General features: G+C 39.0%; 1 protein-coding gene across 1 annotated transcript in view; it reads right to left on the reverse strand.

Annotated features, from left to right (window-relative positions):
• Positions 1-20717, reverse strand: part of WNT2 (Wnt family member 2) — a 316960-nt gene that overhangs the window by 240003 nt on the left and 56240 nt on the right. Inside the window, exon 2 of the mRNA XM_044088715.1 lies at positions 5659-5879. Coding sequence (XP_043944650.1) covers positions 5659-5879 — 221 coding nt within the window. The remainder of the gene's footprint in view (positions 1-5658; positions 5880-20717) is intronic.

Raw genomic sequence — 20717 nt, forward strand, 5'->3', positions numbered from 1 at the left:
TCTCTGTACCAAAGGCAAGCGTCCAGTCTGGTGGACCCCAGCCATAAACAAGCTCTACAACAAAAGGAGGAAGCTACTACAAGATAGAGCAAAATCCTTGAAAGGTAAGACACCTTTGATCATTATAAGTAAAAACTAAGAGCTCTCATAAAATCATCCAAGGCAAATTTTGAGAGAAAAATCGCCAAGGACTCTAAAGAGAATCATAAGGCCTTCTTTAGCTATGTTAGAAACCTAGGAGGAAACTCCCAGATATGCTCAGAATTAGTTCAAAATGATGTGAAAATTACTGAACCTACACACATTGCCAACATACTGGCTGACAGGTTCAGTGCAAACTTCTCCCCTCCCCCAAAAGGAGAGATTTCTATTCCAGAGGATTGTAGCCCCCAAACATCTCCAACGCCCAGGTGAGAACTCCCCTCACTTAGGCAAAAATCACAGCATCCATGGGACCGGATGGTGTCCCCGGCTGTGTGCTTCATGAACTCAACGAGGAATTAAACCCACAGTTAGGACAGCTGTTTAATCTTAGCCTCACCTCAGGATATGTACCCAAGGAGTGGCGCCGGCGACTGTGGTCCCACTTCATAAGGGCGGTGCCTCCACAGACCCTGGAAATTACCGCCCCATTAGCTTGACAAGCCTTATCTGCAAAGTCATGGAGAGGATCATAATGGAACTCATAAATAAAGACATAGGGAACTTGCAGACTTTGGATCCAACCCAGTTTGGCTTTGTCAAAGGCAGATCCTGCCTCTTAAACTTGGTTGACTTTTTCGAGACAGTCACCAAGGCCATTGATGAGGGAAAGGCAGTCCATACAGCCTACCTCGACCTGGCAAAGGCCTTCGACACAATACCCCACTCAGGTATCATCGAAAAACTCATCAGCTTGAATGTAAACCCATACATCACAAGATGGGTTGCAAACTGGCTAAGTGACAGAACCCACAGGGTCAGAGTTGCTGGAGCCATGTCAGACTCAAAGCCTGTCACAAGTGGTGTCCCACAGGGCTCAGTCCTGGGTCCACTCTTGTTCGGCATCTACTTTTCTGAAGTACAAGCAAACACAGGAGGGTTATGGCTGACAAAGTTTGCAGATGACTGCAAACTGGGTGCCATAGTCGAAAACACATCTGACACAGATATCCTCCAGAAGGGCTTCACAGAAACGGATAACTGGTGCCAGAGCCATGGCCTGAAGTTAAACGCCAAAAAATGCATAGTCATACCCTTCGGGAAAAACAAGGTTACCCCTAGCTACCATATAGGTGGCAATCCACTGAGCACAGAAAAAGTCATCAGAGATCTGGGGACCCAGGTTGACAGTAGCCTTTCGTTTGACACTCATGTTGCTAAAGTAGTTAGGAAAACCTTCTATATCACCCATCTGATCATGAAGGGATTCACATCTAGATCAAAGGAGGTCATCGTCCCCCTGTACTCATCACTCATTAGACCTATGATTGAGTACAATGCCCCGTTCGGAATGTATCTGACCAGACACCTGCTGCAGCTTGAAAGGCCCCAAAAGTTCCTCACCAAAAGGATAAAGGGTCTCAAAAATATGTCTTATGCTGCCCGACTGAAAGAACTCCAGCTCTATTCAGTCTCATACCGCTTGCTCAGAGGTGACCTGTGCCTGACATATAAGGCCATGTCAAACCCAGATTTGATGAATATGCTTCACCTCAAAAAATCTAGATCCCTCAGAACCACAAGGGCGGAGACTTAAACCTTGACACGGTTATAAATAGAACGTGCTGGAGGGACAGATTCATCACCCAGAGACTCCCTATGCTGTGGAACAAAATCCCGGTACATGTGAGGCAGAGCACCTCTCTGGCCTTGTTCAAGAGGAATCTTGACCAATGGATGGGAGATTGCAGATATACCCCAGGGATTACTTCAGTGTCACTGCTTGACAGAGGCACAGCAAAATGATAGGCATAGTTTTTATTCAATCTAAAGGGGTGGCGAAAGCCACATAACTATGGGCTAGGCTTATAAATGCCCTTGGGCAGATAGCCTAGTATGAACCTATGAACCTATGAGTCTATGAAATGTTTGAACAGAGTTACAGATGGAGCTGAAACAGTCTGAAGGGAATAGTCCATATGTGGGAGCCCCCCAGCTGTGATAGCCACTACAAAAGATTTAAATCCAAAGGAGCTCAGGAAGTTTGCACTGTAACTTCCAATAGGTGGAGCCTAAGCCTTTTGACAGAATCAAATTATGTCCTCCCATTTCAAACAAATTTTCATATTTCTGGAACCAAAGGGGTTATAAAAGAAGTATAAATGGCAAACTCTTCAGCACAAACTATTTTTATAGTGATAGTATTGTTTAGGTTCTAGGTCTTAAACTGAATTTTATTAGACACAGTAAACACAGTAACTATTACATTTGTAATATTTTTAAACAACTTAAAATATCTCAGCAACCGCTCAAGTTACACACATACTGTCAGCAGCATTTTATTCATCTAGCTGAGAGCTTTCATATGAGGCTATGGAGTCTCTCTGTTACTTAGTTGTTGAGATATTTGAAAAAATGTAAAAGTTATATCTATACAAATTAACATAATGAAAACAACAGTTAATATCTATTAACCTGCACTAAAGAGGCCAAATATTAATGCAGTTGAGCTTGCCATTGTGTAAGCTTTAAGATGAAATCTTTTAAATCCTTGTACATAGCATGGTTTTGGAATTATTGCTGCAAATATTAACAAGCAATATTTGATGCCTAGAGGCGTCAGGAGGAGTTAACTGCAGATGCACCTGGAGGTGTCATTCGGATGTCACATGCATTTTATTTGTGAGAAAACTTTATTATCGGATGTGTCAAGTTCCTGAGTGAAAGGACAAAGGACAAAGCCATATTCCATGGTATTTACATTTTTGAGAAGTAAGGCTGTGCATTGCAAAAGTAATGCTTCATCCATGTAAAACAAATTAAGGATTCGCTGGGGAAGACACTGGGTTGGGAAAAATCAAACACAAAAATTAAAAAGTAATGGCGGGGCCTAAGTAGGATAACATAAGGAAGCAGCTTTTGACAGACGAGGCTACTGTGCTATAGTCTTCACCTTCACTAAGAATCAGATATACTAAATGACTTTACATAAACAACATAAGACATATGAGGTATGATCATGAAACAGAGTATACAAAAACAACATAAGACATCTCAAGTATGATCATGATACAAACTATACAAAAATAACATAAGATACATGAGGTATGATCATGAAACAGACTATAGAAAAGCAACATAAGACATCTAAGGTATGATCATGAAACAGACTATAGAAAAACAACATAAGACATATGAGGTATCATCATGAAACAGACTATACAAAAACAACATAAGACATGTAAGGTATGATCATGAAACAGACTATAGAAAAACAACATAAGACATATGAGGTATCATCATGAAACAGACTATACAAAAACAACATAAGACATCTAAGGTATGATCATGAAACAGACTAGAAAAACAACATAAGACATATGAGGTATCATCATGAAACAGACTATACAAAAACAACATAAGACATATGAGGTATCATCATGAAACAGACTATACAAAAACGACATAAGACATCTGAGGTATCACCATGAAACAGACTATACAAAAACAACATTAAGACATCTAAGGTATGATCATGAAACAGACTATACAAAAACGACATAAGACATCTGAGGTATCACCATGAAACAGACTATAGAAAAACAACATAAGACATCAAGGTATGATCATGAAACAGACTATGCAAAAACAACATAAAACACAATGTATGATCGTGAAACACAGAAGACATACTAAGCACACTTGTAACTTTTCAGGTACGACCTCGAATCACCGGTCTGGTTGAATGATTTCTTCAGAGTAACACAGTAAATAAGCTGAGACTAGATAATCAGAACCATTTCTATAAGATAAACCTCAGTAGCACCTCAAACTTAACTCACTTTACTATAGTGGTAAGATTGGGGGAATCTATGATGAGAGTTTGAGTATTATTGGTGATAAAAATGCAGAATTACAGTTTCCACAGCGGGTAGTACAGCTGAGCCTGCACAATGCACACCCAATGATTCAGAAAGATCTATGCAGTAAAAAGGCCCTGTTTTTGCTATGTGGAGATTTGTGATTCAGAGAAGAGACATTAGCTGCAATGAGGAAAGATGCCATTACAGGCTAGTCTGCATGCCTCTGAACTGAGGATAACTAGAGTGCAGGTCAGCATTTGCTGCAGTAGTTAGCAGTGTTGCTGGCTGCATTTTGTAAGCAAGGGTCACCTGCCCCCTCATTCATTCTTCTACACACAACACAGAGTCATACACACACACACACACACACACACACACACACACACACACACACACACACACACACACACACACACACACACCACAGACCCCATACCTGCCCGTGTGTTGTCTGAAACATCCCTGATGTCTCCTTTTCCTGCCTTTATAAATAATGAACAATTTTAGTCAGTCATCAATGCAAGACATTAGAACTACCCGTCATATCTGTCAGTACATAAACATTATCCTTGGTGTCTAGTGTTTCATCCTTAATCCGTGCCGTTAAGGTATGAGAAGTATAGGTTACCTCTGGTGACTATTACTTCCCCCAGACCTCATTAAGTGCTGTTAAAGCATGAGAAGTGAGGCTAATCCCTGGTATCTAGTGGTCCCCCCACCAGAAAATGTTGCAGGAGTTGCTTAATAGTGTAGGGAACCATGCAGGTATGAGAGCTCCCATTCTCAACCCCCCCCCCCCGCACACACACACACACACACACACACACACACACATACACATATGCATACACACATCTGACCTAACCCCCTCACGACACCTGTACTGCTACCTCTCAGGTTGATACGCACTTCCACATATACTCCCACACCTCCTATGTCTACCTTACCGCTAAACTCCCTAGTACCTACCCCTGCCACAATGGATGAACATGGACTTCTGACCATATTTACTGATGAGAGATACAAGCAGAGTCCATGCTAATGTACGTGGCATGTAGATGATTTCCCAAAGGCAGTTCCCAGAAGGAGAGCACATGGCTAACTGGCACATGTTTGTGCCCAGTACTGCCTCATTAGCATGCACCAAAGATATGGAGAGAGCCCACCGTGGTGATTCATATCTTCATGCAGAAGCACCATGTTAGGACTGCAGTGCCTGAACATGCACCTCATTGTAATGTTTAAGACTCCAGCGCACAGATAATAATAAGAAAGCAATATTAACAATCTCTTCCATTACAATAAATTTGTCAACATTTACCAGCTAACTTCTGCTCTCTCTCTTTTTTTTTTTTTTTTTGGTTAGACATACTACAAAATTTAGGTTTTGTGCTTATGCAGAGATTACATTTCAGATAATGGGTAAATTCTATAAAATGTTTCATTGCAAACAAAGCTAACCAACAGTCACCAGAGATTGTATTTGTATAGAAAAACTTTAAGCAAAAGTACATTATTTGAATGCCACACAGTTTTGCACTTTTAGTGTTTATGTATATGAAAAAATAAAATGTTCCTGTAAAAACAGAAAAAAATGAAAAAGGCCATAAACTGATGTTTTACATGATTCTGCATGCAGTAATTACAATCTTACTGTGAAGCATAGCTTTGCCAAAGAGACTGTGATCCCTGTCAAATATTTTACAATTCCATCGATGATGGCGAAACTGGTGTTGACATTCCCTTATCCATTCCTTAATGCCAGTTCCTACGGACAGCATCACATCTGGGAACTGCTGACACAGCTGCCGCTGTCGGGTCACTAATCCAGGAACATTGTTACACATCACCTGAGATCCCATAGCACCCATGTACCTGCAGATAAAGACATCCTATTAGTTGTGCCCTAAAATGGCAAGAAGAAATCAGAAACTTCATTAGCTAAAATATGTTGCCTTAGTGTGCCTAGTGCATGTGTAACACAGTTCCTAACATATATCCGTTACTCGAGTCTCTGATAAAACAGTTGTACAGTAAAACACTTCATTATACCATTCCTAAAAGAGGCGGCTTTGCAGAACAACACAAAGCTTATAAGTCATACCTATGTCTCACTTTGAGTTGTTTGAACTATGATTGGAAATATGAAATAATGCTGTCAGTCAGTATTATGTCTGACATATATTTTTTGGTTGTAAAAGGGGTCTATATGAAGTATCAGGATGAGTATTTGTACCACATCCCTACAGTGGAAAGTTGCATTTACTCCTGACTCGGGCGCAGCCTTTGTGTTTTTCCCACAGTTTCTTATACGAATTTGAGACTGGTGATACTTCACAGAGAGTACTTGTACAGTTTGTTGCTACTCCAAAAAATGTATTTCTCCAAACTACTGGCATCTCAGGCAACTGCCTAATTTAATCATCTCAGCCTTGCTCCGAAAAAAAAACCTTGTAGGTACATACATACTTATCTACATTTCATTAGCAAAATGAAGTCTACTGATTCTGTAATCAATGAGAACTGACAACATAACAATGAGAATTAAAAATGTGCCGGTAACAGAACCAAGTCAGTCCATTAGGTATGTTGCATACTGGTCTGAAATTTCAATATTTGACATGGATTATTGTCAGAATACCCAGAGCTTTCCCCAACATTCCTCTGATTCAGTCAGTCTGGTTCTTTTCTGTCCATCTATCCTCCTTACCAGTTCTTTATATATTTCTCCAGCCTCTCTTCCTCTTTCTTCTGTGTCACTCACCCCTCCATCTCTCCTCCTCCATTTAACCTTCATAGATGATAGCCATTACAGAACTATTGAGGAGTATTTCCTATCCAGACCCTTACCACCACTGTCTCACCCCCCCCCCTATTCCTATCACAACTCTTTTATTGAGCTTCCTCAGCAGTATACAGTCACCATTTTGTACATCCAAGAGGTTATCCTAAATGTTTGGTACACTGTGTGTATTTTTATTCAATTCTAGGTAGTCATTGAGTGGTAGCCCACAAGCTAAATTATGGCTGTGCTTTTAACAGTATTTTCTAAACAGATCCTGCACTATACTTACTCTTACAGTAACACTAGAACAGCAAGTGGTTATTGTGTTGCACTTACTCTGACAAGTTAACAAACAGCTTGTGCTAACACTGAAACCTTTATGCTGCCTGTACTAGAAATTCTACGTGTGTGCCATGTGCATTTTCTGAAAATGTATGTGTAAGTATGCAGTCTAAAACATAACTCTTTGGATCTTTCCCTAAAAAGGTCACCTTACCAGTGAGATTTAAACAAGCAAAAAAGTCCAATTAATCAGTAAATAAATATCCATTATTTGATAAACTGAGGTTGTACATGGTCATACAGAACCTTAACGTTATTATATTCCAGTGCTGTTTTCTTTTCAGTAAGTGTACAAGACGTTATAGAAATATATGGATACTGCTTGAAAATATAACAAACTTTACTTACCTTTTCATTCCTGGCACAGCCGACTAAGCAAGTTTTTATGCATTTTTCATGCACTGTTTACCTCTGGCACTTCACTTAGTGGTTTCTAAAGTTACTGTTATGCTACCTTTGCATTTATGCAGATTTACTAACTTCCATATAAGGATTTCCACAGTAGTATTGTATAATGCTTACATGGTCAGCAGCTATACAATTACAAAGTTAGGAACTGCACGAATGAATAACCAACTTAATGTCGTGTAGCAGTTTATTCTTGTTAGACTGCAACATTTCACAAAGTTAAGTAAAGTAGTTATTTCTGTTATACATGGTAAGTGGGATATTGTTACTGTATCAAAGTCGTGGAAGTAATTATAAATTTAATACTGAAGGTATACTCACTTGCGGAAAGAAGCAAATCTGTGTGAAACATAAAACATGGAAACAGAGAAACTGATTTTTACCAAATAGTCATCGATAAACCAGACGTGTTCTGTCTTGGTAGGTTAACTTCTGCAAGTCTTATGGTATACGATTCCTTTTCCAGGCAAGACTGCTCAGGTTACAGTGAACTGGTTCACTTACAGAAGAACCTGAGTCGCTGTCACTACTACAAATTCTTTTCATCTTATAAGATATGTCTTTAAACTTGTTCTGTTACCTTGGACCCATTATAATACAAAGGAAGGTTTCAGGCAACTAATGGCTATTAGTATATATGCACAAACGAGATAATGTCTGGAAACTCTGGATAAAAACGAAATCACCCTCCCACCTACAATCATTTAAAGAACTTCCAAACCTGGTTAAAAAACAAGTTAACATCAACAAGAAAAAATTCTACCTTAATACACAGACTGCACATAACAAAAACCCTAAAAAGTTCTGGGACTGTATCAATCAAATCCTCCATCCTGGAATCCCCTCAACACCTAACCCCTGTCCTAGCAACATCCACCTCGAAACAGCTACCACTTTAAATTCCTACTTCATAGACTCCATAAGCAAATTTATACCAACATCCAACTCTCCTAACTCCACTTACACCCCCACACCACAACTAACCCAAACAACTCTTTTACCTTCAAACCTGTAGCCACTAACTACATCAAAGATCTCTTATATCACTCAAACCCTGCTTTCCCTCTGCTGACAAACTTCTTATACTTTACCTTAAGCTAGCTGCAAACTCCATTGCTCACCCCCATCTTCAACCTCATAAATTGCTCAATATCTGAATCCACTGTCCCCTCACTTTGGAAAAATTTCTATACCATACCTATTGACAAAGGTGGTAATTCCACTGAACTAACTACTGACCTATCGTTATACTCTCAAAAATACTAGAAAGGTGTGTACACACACAAATACTGAACTACCTACTCCAGAATAACCTTCTCACCCCTGCCCTACTTGGCTTCTGTCCCAACCACAGTACCTTGACTGCTCTCATCTCCTTTACCCACACTGTATCACTGGCTAGAGATGACAACAAATTTGCTTCCTGACTCTTCCTCAATCTCTCTAAAGCCTTTGACACAGTCTTCCATGCCAAACTCCTTTCTAAACTCTCTGACCTTAACATCTCAATCCCTCAACTGGTTCTCTAACTACCTCTCAGACAGACAACAATCTATTGTTATACAATATGTTATAACAATCTAATAATATTTAGATTTCCCTGTTGCTGACCATCATAGTGACACAGCATACTCACCAATTCTTCCCCTGCTAGCCTCATTTCCCAACCGCTCACCTCACCAGAAACAGTAGTTACTGAGTCAACTGTGCGAACGGGTCCTTTATAATTATTAAGGGAACTTACCTAGCATTTACTACCTATTATGTGTAAAGCATAATGCAGATATATTCTTCAGTATCGAGCTATTGTATTTAACTTAGTGAGCACACCATCAGGGATGCCAGTGGCCTCCCCCCACCCCCATTTGCTATACTTACAGACTCCCTCACCCAGTCTACCTATAAGCTAATTTCCTAGTCAATAGCTATTACTGCATCAACTATTTACTCCGTTTAGGTAATAGTGACTAGAAGAAAGAGTGTCTACACTATTCTACTGGGATACTTACTGCCCTAGAGGGTAAAAGTGTACCTTACAAGGTTGTCTGCTTTCAAATCAGAAACAGCTGATAGTTTTATTTTTCTTGTGCATGCTGGGCACTTGCGCTTGCCTGCTCAGTTCACCCTCACTACATTTGGGCTCTCTCCAATCCCCTACCCTAGCTCCATTCCCACCCACCTGCTCTTTTATTACATTTATACCTAAGTAAGCTGCACCCCTTCTTTCTCCCATCCAATCAATTCACACCTCCCTAGCTTCCACTAGCAATGTCACTTCCTCCACTTATAATAACCAGCACAACCCCCTACAACCCCAAAGTATACATTTATTACTACAGCTACCTATTCCATCACCCACATTCCACCTAAACACAAACAAAAGGACAACGTACAACTGAGTACAACAAACTCCACCAATTCTATAACCATGTATTTTTTAAATAAAACTACATTATAACTACATATAGTCCAACCTCCCTACAATAGGGCTACAAATGAATGATGCAAAATACAATAGCATTACACATACTGATAATTATAACACTCTCTATTACTGCCAACACCACCTCATACCATTCTAATACTATTTCTTACCTAATAACTCGATCACCCACCGACTAAGCCCTCCCAAAACAAGACTCAACACTCTTACCTGCTTCACCAAGATCCATCAAAATTCCTCACATACAGTTAGCCCCACTCAGCCCCCCCCCCAGTATTGAACCAAAAAATGCTTTTCCCTACAATTCCACCTATGCATAACTAAATACTTAAAAGCCATTGTCCATACTGCATCTCAGCTGTTAATCAGCGCTGACATTCACCCAAATCCTGGTCCAGGAATCAATCCCATAACCTTTCCTCTCCAACCCACATCTACAGTAAACACTCAGAGGAATAAAACAGACCATCTAATACTTAACATCAACATAAGAAGCATAGTCAACAAAATAGAGGAACTGCATGCAACCCTGTCCCTATACTCCTCTAATATAGTCCTCCTCACAGAAACCTGGCTCAAGCCACATATTAATGACAATGACTTACTTCCCCAAGAGAATAATCTACTCAGAAAAGACAGCATAAACAAACTGGGTGGTGATATCATCATATTATACAAAAGCAACCTTACAATAGACATTATAAGCATAATCCCCCCTACATTTAATAATGCAGAGACCCTATTCAACAAAATAAAACTCAAAGCTCAAAAACAACTGAACATAACTGGCACATATATTCCCCCGGCAACAATACTGACATGCTAGAAGCTATACTCTACTTTTCATCCCAGACCCTCCCCCAAGAAACACTCATACGAGGAGATTTTAATATCAACTGGCCCATGTGTATCTCTGCCCTCCCCACCACTCACATAAACCTACATGGCTTTACTCAACTAATCCAAACCCCTACCAGAACTGATAAATCCTCCAAGAAAAAATCCATTCTAGCCTGGATTCTCACCAATCAGTCTATGGTGCTCTTTACTCCTTGAAGGCTTTTTTGGGGCCGAGACGTCAGAGACAGAGATTTCTACAATAAATCTGTGTTGGATTCACTGGCTGGTCATATTTTGTACATTTTTCATTTGTGGTGGTCATCTTTTACTCAGCCCTATGACACTACCTAGCAGTCTTAGTGACCACCAACCTACTTTCATCCTATGGCACCACATTAAACCCACAAAAACATCCTCTTTATAACAAATATGCTATACAAGAAATTTCAAATCCCAGGACCTCATAACTGCTTTAAATCATTGTAACTGGACACTCCTGTCAAACCTCCCCCTGGACAAAGCAGTTGATTACTTCAACTCTACTTTCCTAATCATACTCGATCAGCTTGCCCCTACTAGAACAATAAGATCCAGCTATGCCCCCTGGCTTACCAAAAATACCTGGCAACTCAAAAGAACAGAGAGATAAGGCATGGGAAACATGGAGGCAAAACAAAATGACCCAAAACAGGCAAATACCTTAAGCTAAGAAACAAGTCCAAAAAACAAATAAGAATTGAATAGTGAAACCACTACTCTCAGGTACCGGCCAAACACAAAACAAACCCTCAAAAATTTTGGGCAGCCATAAATAAAATACTACAGCCAGGGAAAACAACTATCCCTTTGCCTAATATTGACATATTCTCTAGCAACACTGCAAAACAATTTAATGAATACTTTACCAACTCCATTCAAAATCTGATTAATAACAGCTCCCCTACAACTCAAACAACCCCCCAAACACCAATCTTTGACTAAAATGGTTACTCCCTACAACCAGTCCCAACCAATGCAATATATAAATATGTGACAAAACTAAAGCCCACTACCCTTGTGGCTGATAGACTCCCAGGTGAATTCTTCAAGATTGCTGCCAAAGCAATGTCTTATCCCATATTCATACTAATAAACAGGTCAATGGCGGAACAACATATACCATCCCTCTGGAAAATCTCTCACATAATACCAGTACACAAGGGTGGCAATTCTACTGACTTAACTACCATCCAATTGCCATACTATTCCCCCTTTCCAAAATCCTTGAGAAATGCATTCACTCCCAAATACTAAACTATTTACAAGCTAATAATATCCAGGCTGAAATGCAACATGGATTCCATCCAAATCATAGTACCACTACAGTCCTCATCAGTTTCTCCAATACCATAAATCACGAACAAAACAAAGGTAATCTTGTTTCTTCCATATTCTTAGACCTCTCCAAAGTCTTTGACTTGGTTTCCCATTCCAAACTACTAACCACACTCTCAGAACCCAAACTTCACTGCTTCACATTATCATGGTTCAATGACTATCTCTCAAACCGTCAATAAGCAGTAAAATGGGAAAACACCTTATCACCCCATTCTCCCTGTAAACTTAGGTATTTTACAGGGATCCATCTTTGGACCCCTTCTCTTCACCATATTCACCAGCAACCTACACAAGGCTACCCTCCACACCAACCTGGTCCAATATGCAGATGATTCCACCCTAATATGCTCTGCTCCATCACTCCAACAACTACAACAAATCACCAAGAATGCTTTTCAGCAATAGAAAAATGGCTTTCTGACTCACAACTAATACTTAACCCTAAAAACCCAGCTAATGTTATTTCACCCCAATTCCATTATTTAAAATAACATCCTCCAACAAAACACCCATCACACCCATTGTCCAAACTAAACTACTAGGAGTAATCATAGATCACAATATGAATTTCAACAAACATGTAGCTCTAACCATCACAAAGGTTCACAAAAAGCTAAGGCATCCTCTATAGATGCAAAAATTACCCAACTTCTGAAAGTAAAGTCACAATTGCAAGAACCCACCTACTCTCCACATTACTGTATGCTCCCCAATACTAACCAACCTAAACAAAGGTGATCATCATGCAGATCCCGTCATTGCCAATCCCTTAAAAAAAACTATCCTGGCCAGAATTACCAATCCTACTAGCTTTCCACCAACTTACTATAGCCCACCAAATCCTCTATCACCCACAAAAAAACAGCCCTACATGGGCTACTACACCATTGTGCCAGCAATCGTCCACTAAGAAGTACAAACAAATCACTAGTTGACATTACTAAAAGCAAATATAACTCTGGGGACTCCCTCTATGTTAGTATTGTCACAAAAACATGGAATACACTTCCTGTAGAAATCCGGTCACTAGAAAACACACATGACTTTAAGATCCTTCTTAAGTTACATTTATCCAACTCATGGACTTGTTCCTGCACTAGCCCTGGGTAAAAACTACCAACCCTCTTACACACACCTATTCTCTCTCATCTAAGCTCTCTTTTTCAGTACTGCTAGATCCTAAAAACCGACAACAAGTGTTGCATAGTCTTACAGTCTACTGTGCATCATTCTGTGCCTACTGATGCAACCATCATATATATTCACCACTGAACACAGACACTTGCCTATATTTACCAAAAGAATAAACTAATCAAGAGTCTCAACACTATTTTTACTAAATGTATTGTCGTAACTATTTGTATAAATCTAAGTACAAAATATTGTACAATTGATGTTACTGTTGTAATCTCATATTGTCTGTGTTACTCTGTTCATTATAACTGTGCACTAGTGTATATCCAACCTCTACTTACTGTCTATTTTCATCATTGTATTTTATGCTGTATTTACTACTGTTTCTTTGTACTGTATTATTACTGTATGGAGCTTTTCTCACCGGGCCTCCACTGAAAACTGGCAGCCCTGCCCAGTCAGACATTCTGCAGGTAAACAAATGTAAAATAAATAAATCTGTCAACACTCTTTCCCTTCCTCCCCACCAAGATGGGTATCCCCCAAGGCTCAATAGTTGATCCACTTTTATTCAACATCTTCACTCATCTTCTCTTTACATCCTGTCCACAGTCTACCCTCATTCAATAAGTAGATGACTCTATCATCATCTCTACCTCCAATACCCTTTCTGACCTGCACAATCTCATCCAAAACGCCTTCGACTTTGTAGAAAAATGGCTAACCAATAACCAACTAATTCTGAATCCCAAATAGACCAAACTCCTGCTACTGCTCCAAAAATCACTCAACCACCAGAAACCCAACTTCACCATAACTTCACTTAACAACAATCCCATCAATGTCGAAACCCACACAAAGCGTCTTGGAACCATAATAGAAGATCAACTAAAATTCGACCTACATGTTCAACATTGTATAAAAAAAAACATCAAAAACTAGGTCTTCTCTACAGAAATAAAAAAATTCCTTACAAAAGACATTTGTACTGCCCTTGCTCATACCTAACTCCTACCCAGTCTTCTGTATAGCTCGCAAATCCTTACCAACTTGCAAACAAGCCTATTAGGAAAACTTGAAATCACCAACAACAATATTGCCAGGTTTGCAACAAACCAAACCTATCTCTTTCATCACTGCCACTCCCTCAGGGCTCTAAATTGGTTAGAATTCCCACACCAACTTCTATCCACACAACTGATTATCATTCACAACATCCTAAATAAGCCACCCTGCTGCCCTAACATCTCCTCTCTGATCTCTCTCCATATACCAGCTAGAAACCTCAGGAGCTTCAATCAACTACTTTTAGACATATACAAACCTAAACAATCTATAGGTCAAAATGTATACAGTCACTGCCCTGTCCTTAACTGGAACAAACTCCCCCTGGCCATATGTACAATATCCCACACACTGGAATTCAAAAAAGCACTCAAAGAACACCTCCAAAACTCCTGTACCTGCCACTGTAAAACTCACCCTGAATATCACTATCTTGCTGAAAGTTAATACTAACCTTGATGACTCCTAACCCATCACTGGCCCTCTCACCTCTACTCCAAAGAATTGCTCTTTCTTACCTCTACTTACACTTCTTTCTTGCTCTTCCTACTGCCACCTACTGCTCTCACAGACTCCCCCTTAACTCTCCCTCACTTAACCTCTTTAACCTCCACTCTCCTCCTGTGTTCCTCCTATACTTACATAGCAAAGTATCCTAAAAAAATCTTCTACACTCTGTATGCAATATATTTTAGAAAATGTAATGTAAACTCTGTTTTAAGCAATGTATGTTGAAAATGTAATTAAAATTATGTATGAAACTATGTATTTTTGTTTTTGTAAAATGTACTTTGTACTTTCATGGAGCTTTTGTCCCTGGGTCTCCGCTGAAAAAGGGCTCTGGCTCAGTTGGACTTTCCCGCTCAACAAATGCCAAATAAAATTAATTAATTAATTCATTCATTCATTCAATCATTCATTCATTAATGAACAGGACATGAAGTACACTAACATAAAATGGGTATTATATGTACTTTCAAATTACTAAGAGATTGAGAACATCTTAAAAGTCAGTTGAAAGGTCATACAAAGGCAACACAGAATGTTACAGGTCAAGAACCTATATATTCTTAAACAAGGAGACATAATGGAAAAACTGTTTTGGAAAGAAAACCATTTAAGGCAAAACTCAATGGTCTTTCTGAAAAGCAATGGGATACTTATTCTTTCAGCTACTGACAGCAGTGCAGATTTATGAGTAGCACCCTTAACTTCATTGGGAATCATATCATGATAAGTCTTACAGAAGTCAGAACCATTAGAATTGAAATTCTCCCTCATTCATCTATATGGATAAGTGCATTTGGTGTGATGCCTTTTATATAGGCTAAATCTAGTAAAAAGTTAGGAAACTGATATGAAGCTGTATACACCACTGTATAAAAACAGTCCCCAAATGCACTATATAGGCACATATTAGTTTGTACAAACTGGCATCTTCCAGTAGTGTCCTAGTGGCAGACCTTGGAAAAGCTAGACACATTAGCAACTGACTTTTGGGTATAAATTACCTCTGGGATTAAATTACATTTTCAACATTAAGGGAGTTATAAAATGTTTTCCCCTGACTCACTAAAGAGATAAGGTGTCATTATGAGCAGCTAGCCTCTTACAAAAGGTTTGTTGCATGTTTGAGAAATTGATTGAAATCTGCTTCAAAAGCAAATCTCAAGAGGTGAATTTCTTAAAATCAATTTCAAGAGTACATAATCTAAAGTCATGACAGGTGACTCAATCACAATTCCGTATAATATATAGGGAGTTTTAACTGCCCCAACATAGCACCAGTTAAAGAGAAAAAAAATGCATAGGAGCACAGATAATCTACAGCTTGCAGCACTGATGCAAAGACAATGGTTAGAAGTGAAGGGCATTTCTCATCAACCAACAGTTTTAAAAGCTGTTGGACACTTTCACTCTGCCATATGTGTATGGGTGCAAGCGTGTGTGTGTGTGTGGGTGTGTGTGTGTGTGTGTACACATGCACTTGCTTGCATGAACACAAACCATATTGCAGCATTTAAAGTTGTCAGAAGGTTTTCCCAATATAATTCTGTGGTACTGACATCTATTCAGCAGTGCAACTCTAAGTAATAATAGCATTGAAAAGTGTATAACATAAACAATTATGACTGGAACTCTGATCATAACCAATTTGGTAGGTGTTCAAGAAATGGGTGTAAAGAAAGTCACCTAGAGAGCAGATCAAAGTGAAGTTTGAAATTTGAATCTTGGCAATTAGTGATGCCAGATGTCTTTGTAGTAAATGAAGTTTAACTGCTCAGATGTACTAAAAAACAGAGAGAAAAAAGGATAAAATATATAGGAGCATGATGGCTGGAATTTAGAAAGGATTACCACAAATGCCAGTAGATCCAAGGATGGGCGCACACACACACACACACACACACACACACACACACACACACACACACACACACACACACACAGACAAACACATTCTCACATTCCTTCACTACTCTCTCAGAGGCCTCACACATAACTTTGGACAATTTGGAAGGTCTGCACATCACTGACAGGAAGCCAGAGCACCCAGCAAAAACTAGGACACACTGACACAAAATAGAAGGCACTCCAGCCAATAATATAACTGGAGAATCAACTTCTGTGAGGTGACAATGCTGATTATCACCAATCAAATACATGCATCTGATTCTAAGCATTTCTCACTATTTCTGGAAGGGACTGCAGCAAGGATACACTGAACTTCACTGTTAAAGTGTTCATGCTTTCATTTCAATCCACTGATGAAGAGTTGTGCCATGAACATTTGTCTACACATTATATGCATCTTGCCAGCAGCTTTTCCTATATGCTACTTTAACAAAATCTCTAGATGCAGGTTGCAAATCTTAGGTAGTTCTTGGTTCCCTACTGTCCTGTTAGACCACTATAATTCTTTTTCTTAGGGTTGACTGAGATACCAGGGTGCAGTTAAAGACCTACATTATCCATTTTTTCAGTTATTAGGTTGCACCTCTCTGGAACCAGTAACCATTTGAAATGTTGGAAGTCGCAATACCAAGTCCCATAATGTGGAGACTGAAAGACAGAAAATTCAGATTTCCAAAAACTAAATCTGAAATTGATCTTTCCTTTTCTCTGAAGTATGGTGATCTTGTAAATATATATATATTGACCGTATTTTCTATTTTTTTTTAATGTTTTGGGAATCGGCATCTCGAGTCCCAATATTTCACTAGAGAGCTCTGTAACCTGTTGCCCCAGGGGTTGAGAGAATCTCTGTGTTGTTAGACTTGAAAGAGGCCCCTTAAAAGCCCCTTATTTACTTTGGCATACAATTAATTGAATTTTAGCATTATCTGATTAACATTGCTTTTAGTACCAGCACTCATCTATTGTCTACTGCTTGCTTTAGCTGTTATGCATTTGTTATTATTTATGCATATTTATTTGTTATGAGGCTTGGACACAAAAGCAGTATAACAAAACTAAGCTTGAGCTTGTCTGCCAGATAATACAGCAGTGCAAAAGAACTTGAAAATATATGTCTCTGCTGATTGCTTTCCACATAATTGCAAGAAGCTTGTGAAAATAATTATTAGGAATGGTGCAGCTGCATTTATTAGTGCATTTAGGTGCTACACGGTGCTGTTTGTTAAACATCCTCACATGAAACATTTCTTCAAATTAGAATAACGTTAGTAAAACTGAAGCTGGAAAATGATCGTTCCTGCTGTTTGCAAAAGTGCAGAATGCATGACTACAAGCCATGTCCAGTAACATGATCTGCTCGCGATTCTCACTTCTCTATTCAAATTACCTGCTGCTCAACCATAGCCGACGTGGCTTCTTTGATCTTCAGCAGCTGCGATAGTTTATGGGTTTCTACCAGATATTTGGTAGTCTGGCTGTCAAACAAAACTGGGACTGAAGGCTATTTATGACCCTGGGACTGCTTGTTTTTCTTCTTCTAAGGAGAATATGATTAATTAATTATCACTGTACCTACCTTGTGAGATTTCTAAATCTGTCAGTACATGATATTCTGCATTATGTCTACAGATGACCACAGTCAGTAGATTCAGACAGTTATTAATGTTCCACAAAGAATGCCGTGGCACCTCTAAGTGGCTCTGTATGATCCTTTGACTGGTTAGGGGAATTATTAATTTCAGGAAATACTGCTTCTTTCCCCAAGACGTTCATACTCTTCCCATCTACATTGGCCCTCTCCACCTATCTTAATAATAATTAATGTAATATGACATAAAATGATTTGAGAAAGGGATGATTTAATTTCATTGTACTAATGAATGAATTGCTTTAACCCTGTACATCAATGCAATCATGAAGCTGTTCATTCAGCCAGTTGTAGCCGCAACTATTTCATCTGGAATCAACTGAATGATTTTTATGCCAGTCTCTTAAAAATGTTCCTGGGACATGACAGCCGACTTTAAAATACCAGTGCGCTTTTCTCCCTTTACACAATAATAGAATTCCTGTGAAGAGACAAAAAGAGGCTACTGGTCTGATTGATTCTTAAAAAAGAAGCAGCAGCTGCAAGAAAATTCCCACTTGCTAGTTTTAAGGTCACAATCATTCACAAAAACACGTTTGCTTAATTCCTCAATTTGCAGAAACAAGACCTTTGTGTCACTTTTTAAATAGTACAATAACGTGGTACTAAAACAAGTCTAATATTAGTTATAAGGGTATAAAAAAGCCTAGTACCTACCTATGAACCTATAGGAAATACACCCCGGGGATCACTTCTGTGGGTCTGCTCGACAGGGGCACAGGGAATTAACTTTCTTGGGCGGTGTAAGCCAAGGAACCTTGTTGGCTAGCCTTACTTAGGCCCTTGGGCTGATAGCCTAGTACCTACCTATGAACCTATGAACCTATAAACCACTATGAGAGAGTTAGTGTATGCAAATGAGTAACATACTGTAAAGCCTAATTGATGGAATCTAATGCTCATCCATCACGTATGCAAGTTACCTTTACATACCTATACATGCACATATTCACATATGCATACATACCTACACACGCACACACATATACATTTGTAAAAGCTTTCAAATAAGCCCTGAAAATAAAATCAGACTGGTACTTCTAACTCAAACCCCAAGAAGGTCAGCTTCATACTGAAAAACCTATTACTCTCTTACATACAAAATAAAGTAAAATAACGACTTTGTGAACAAACAATGCCTCTGACTCATTTCAGCTTAAAATGTTTTTCATCAATGACTGGACAAAAACAAAGAAAAAAGAACCCATGTCAGTGGATAAGAAACAATTCACCCAAAAGCAATCAGTTAAGAGCAAAGCAATCAGCTTACAATTAAAGAGGTAGATGCAATAGTAAATAATAACTTAAACTTCAGTCATTGTGTATCTGTCAGTCTATAAAGCAAATTCATTAACCCACCTAATTCAACACAATGTCTATTTACTCCAGATAGAACACCATACCACTTTATACCTCCCGATATTGAGCCCAACGCTGTCTTTCGTAGCCCTTGTACAAGCTACATGAATGAACTTAACAGCGTAAAAAGATTCCTTACTAGAAAAATCACAGGGCTAGAAAACTTGAACAATCATAAAGGTTTTTGGAACAATTGTCATTATATTCTGTTACTGAGATGCGACCCCTCTATAAGGTAGTGTCTGATCCAGTTCTGCTTAAAAGTCTGGGCCTGAAGTGCACTGTTGGGGGGGGCTAATACACCCCTTTAAACTTAATACTAAAAATAAGAATCAGTAATGAGAAAGTGGGTGATGTATTACACAATACATGCCAAGATCATGGAATAAACTTCACCTTACAAGCTGAAGTCAGCCATTAACTTCCTTCAAAATAATCCTGCATATGCAAGTCAAAGATATAAACATAGAGTTAAAGTAATAATGGTTTTTGAAGACCAGCAGATCATAAACTTGACAATTATTCCTCCCACACAAGTGGCTTGCTATCCATTAAGAGTCTGATTATTATTCGGTAAAGGGAGATGATCCCCAAATATAAGCGAGACCAGTAGATTTTCTTAGTGCATTCAGTGCCTTACTAACACAGGAGAGCATATGTCATTTTATCAGTCTCAGGGGGTGGTGAACATGACATCAGTGGCTTGTATTGTGGAAAGTGCCTTCTAAGACATCTGCTACCAACTTTGATTACATTCTGAGGTTGGCACAGTTACTAAGTAGTGTCTGATGTAAGATAAATGCTTGCACACAGGCTCTCAGTGCAAACAAACCCAGCCCTCTTTAATTTTTGAGGGTGGGTAAAATACTTACCTTCATCTGCTTCACATCTTAG

The sequence above is a fragment of the Protopterus annectens genome, chromosome 11.part0, assembly GCF_019279795.1.
Source record: "Protopterus annectens isolate FY-2018-M chromosome 11.part0, PAN1.0, whole genome shotgun sequence".
Classification (NCBI taxonomy): Eukaryota; Metazoa; Chordata; order Ceratodontiformes; family Protopteridae; genus Protopterus; species Protopterus annectens.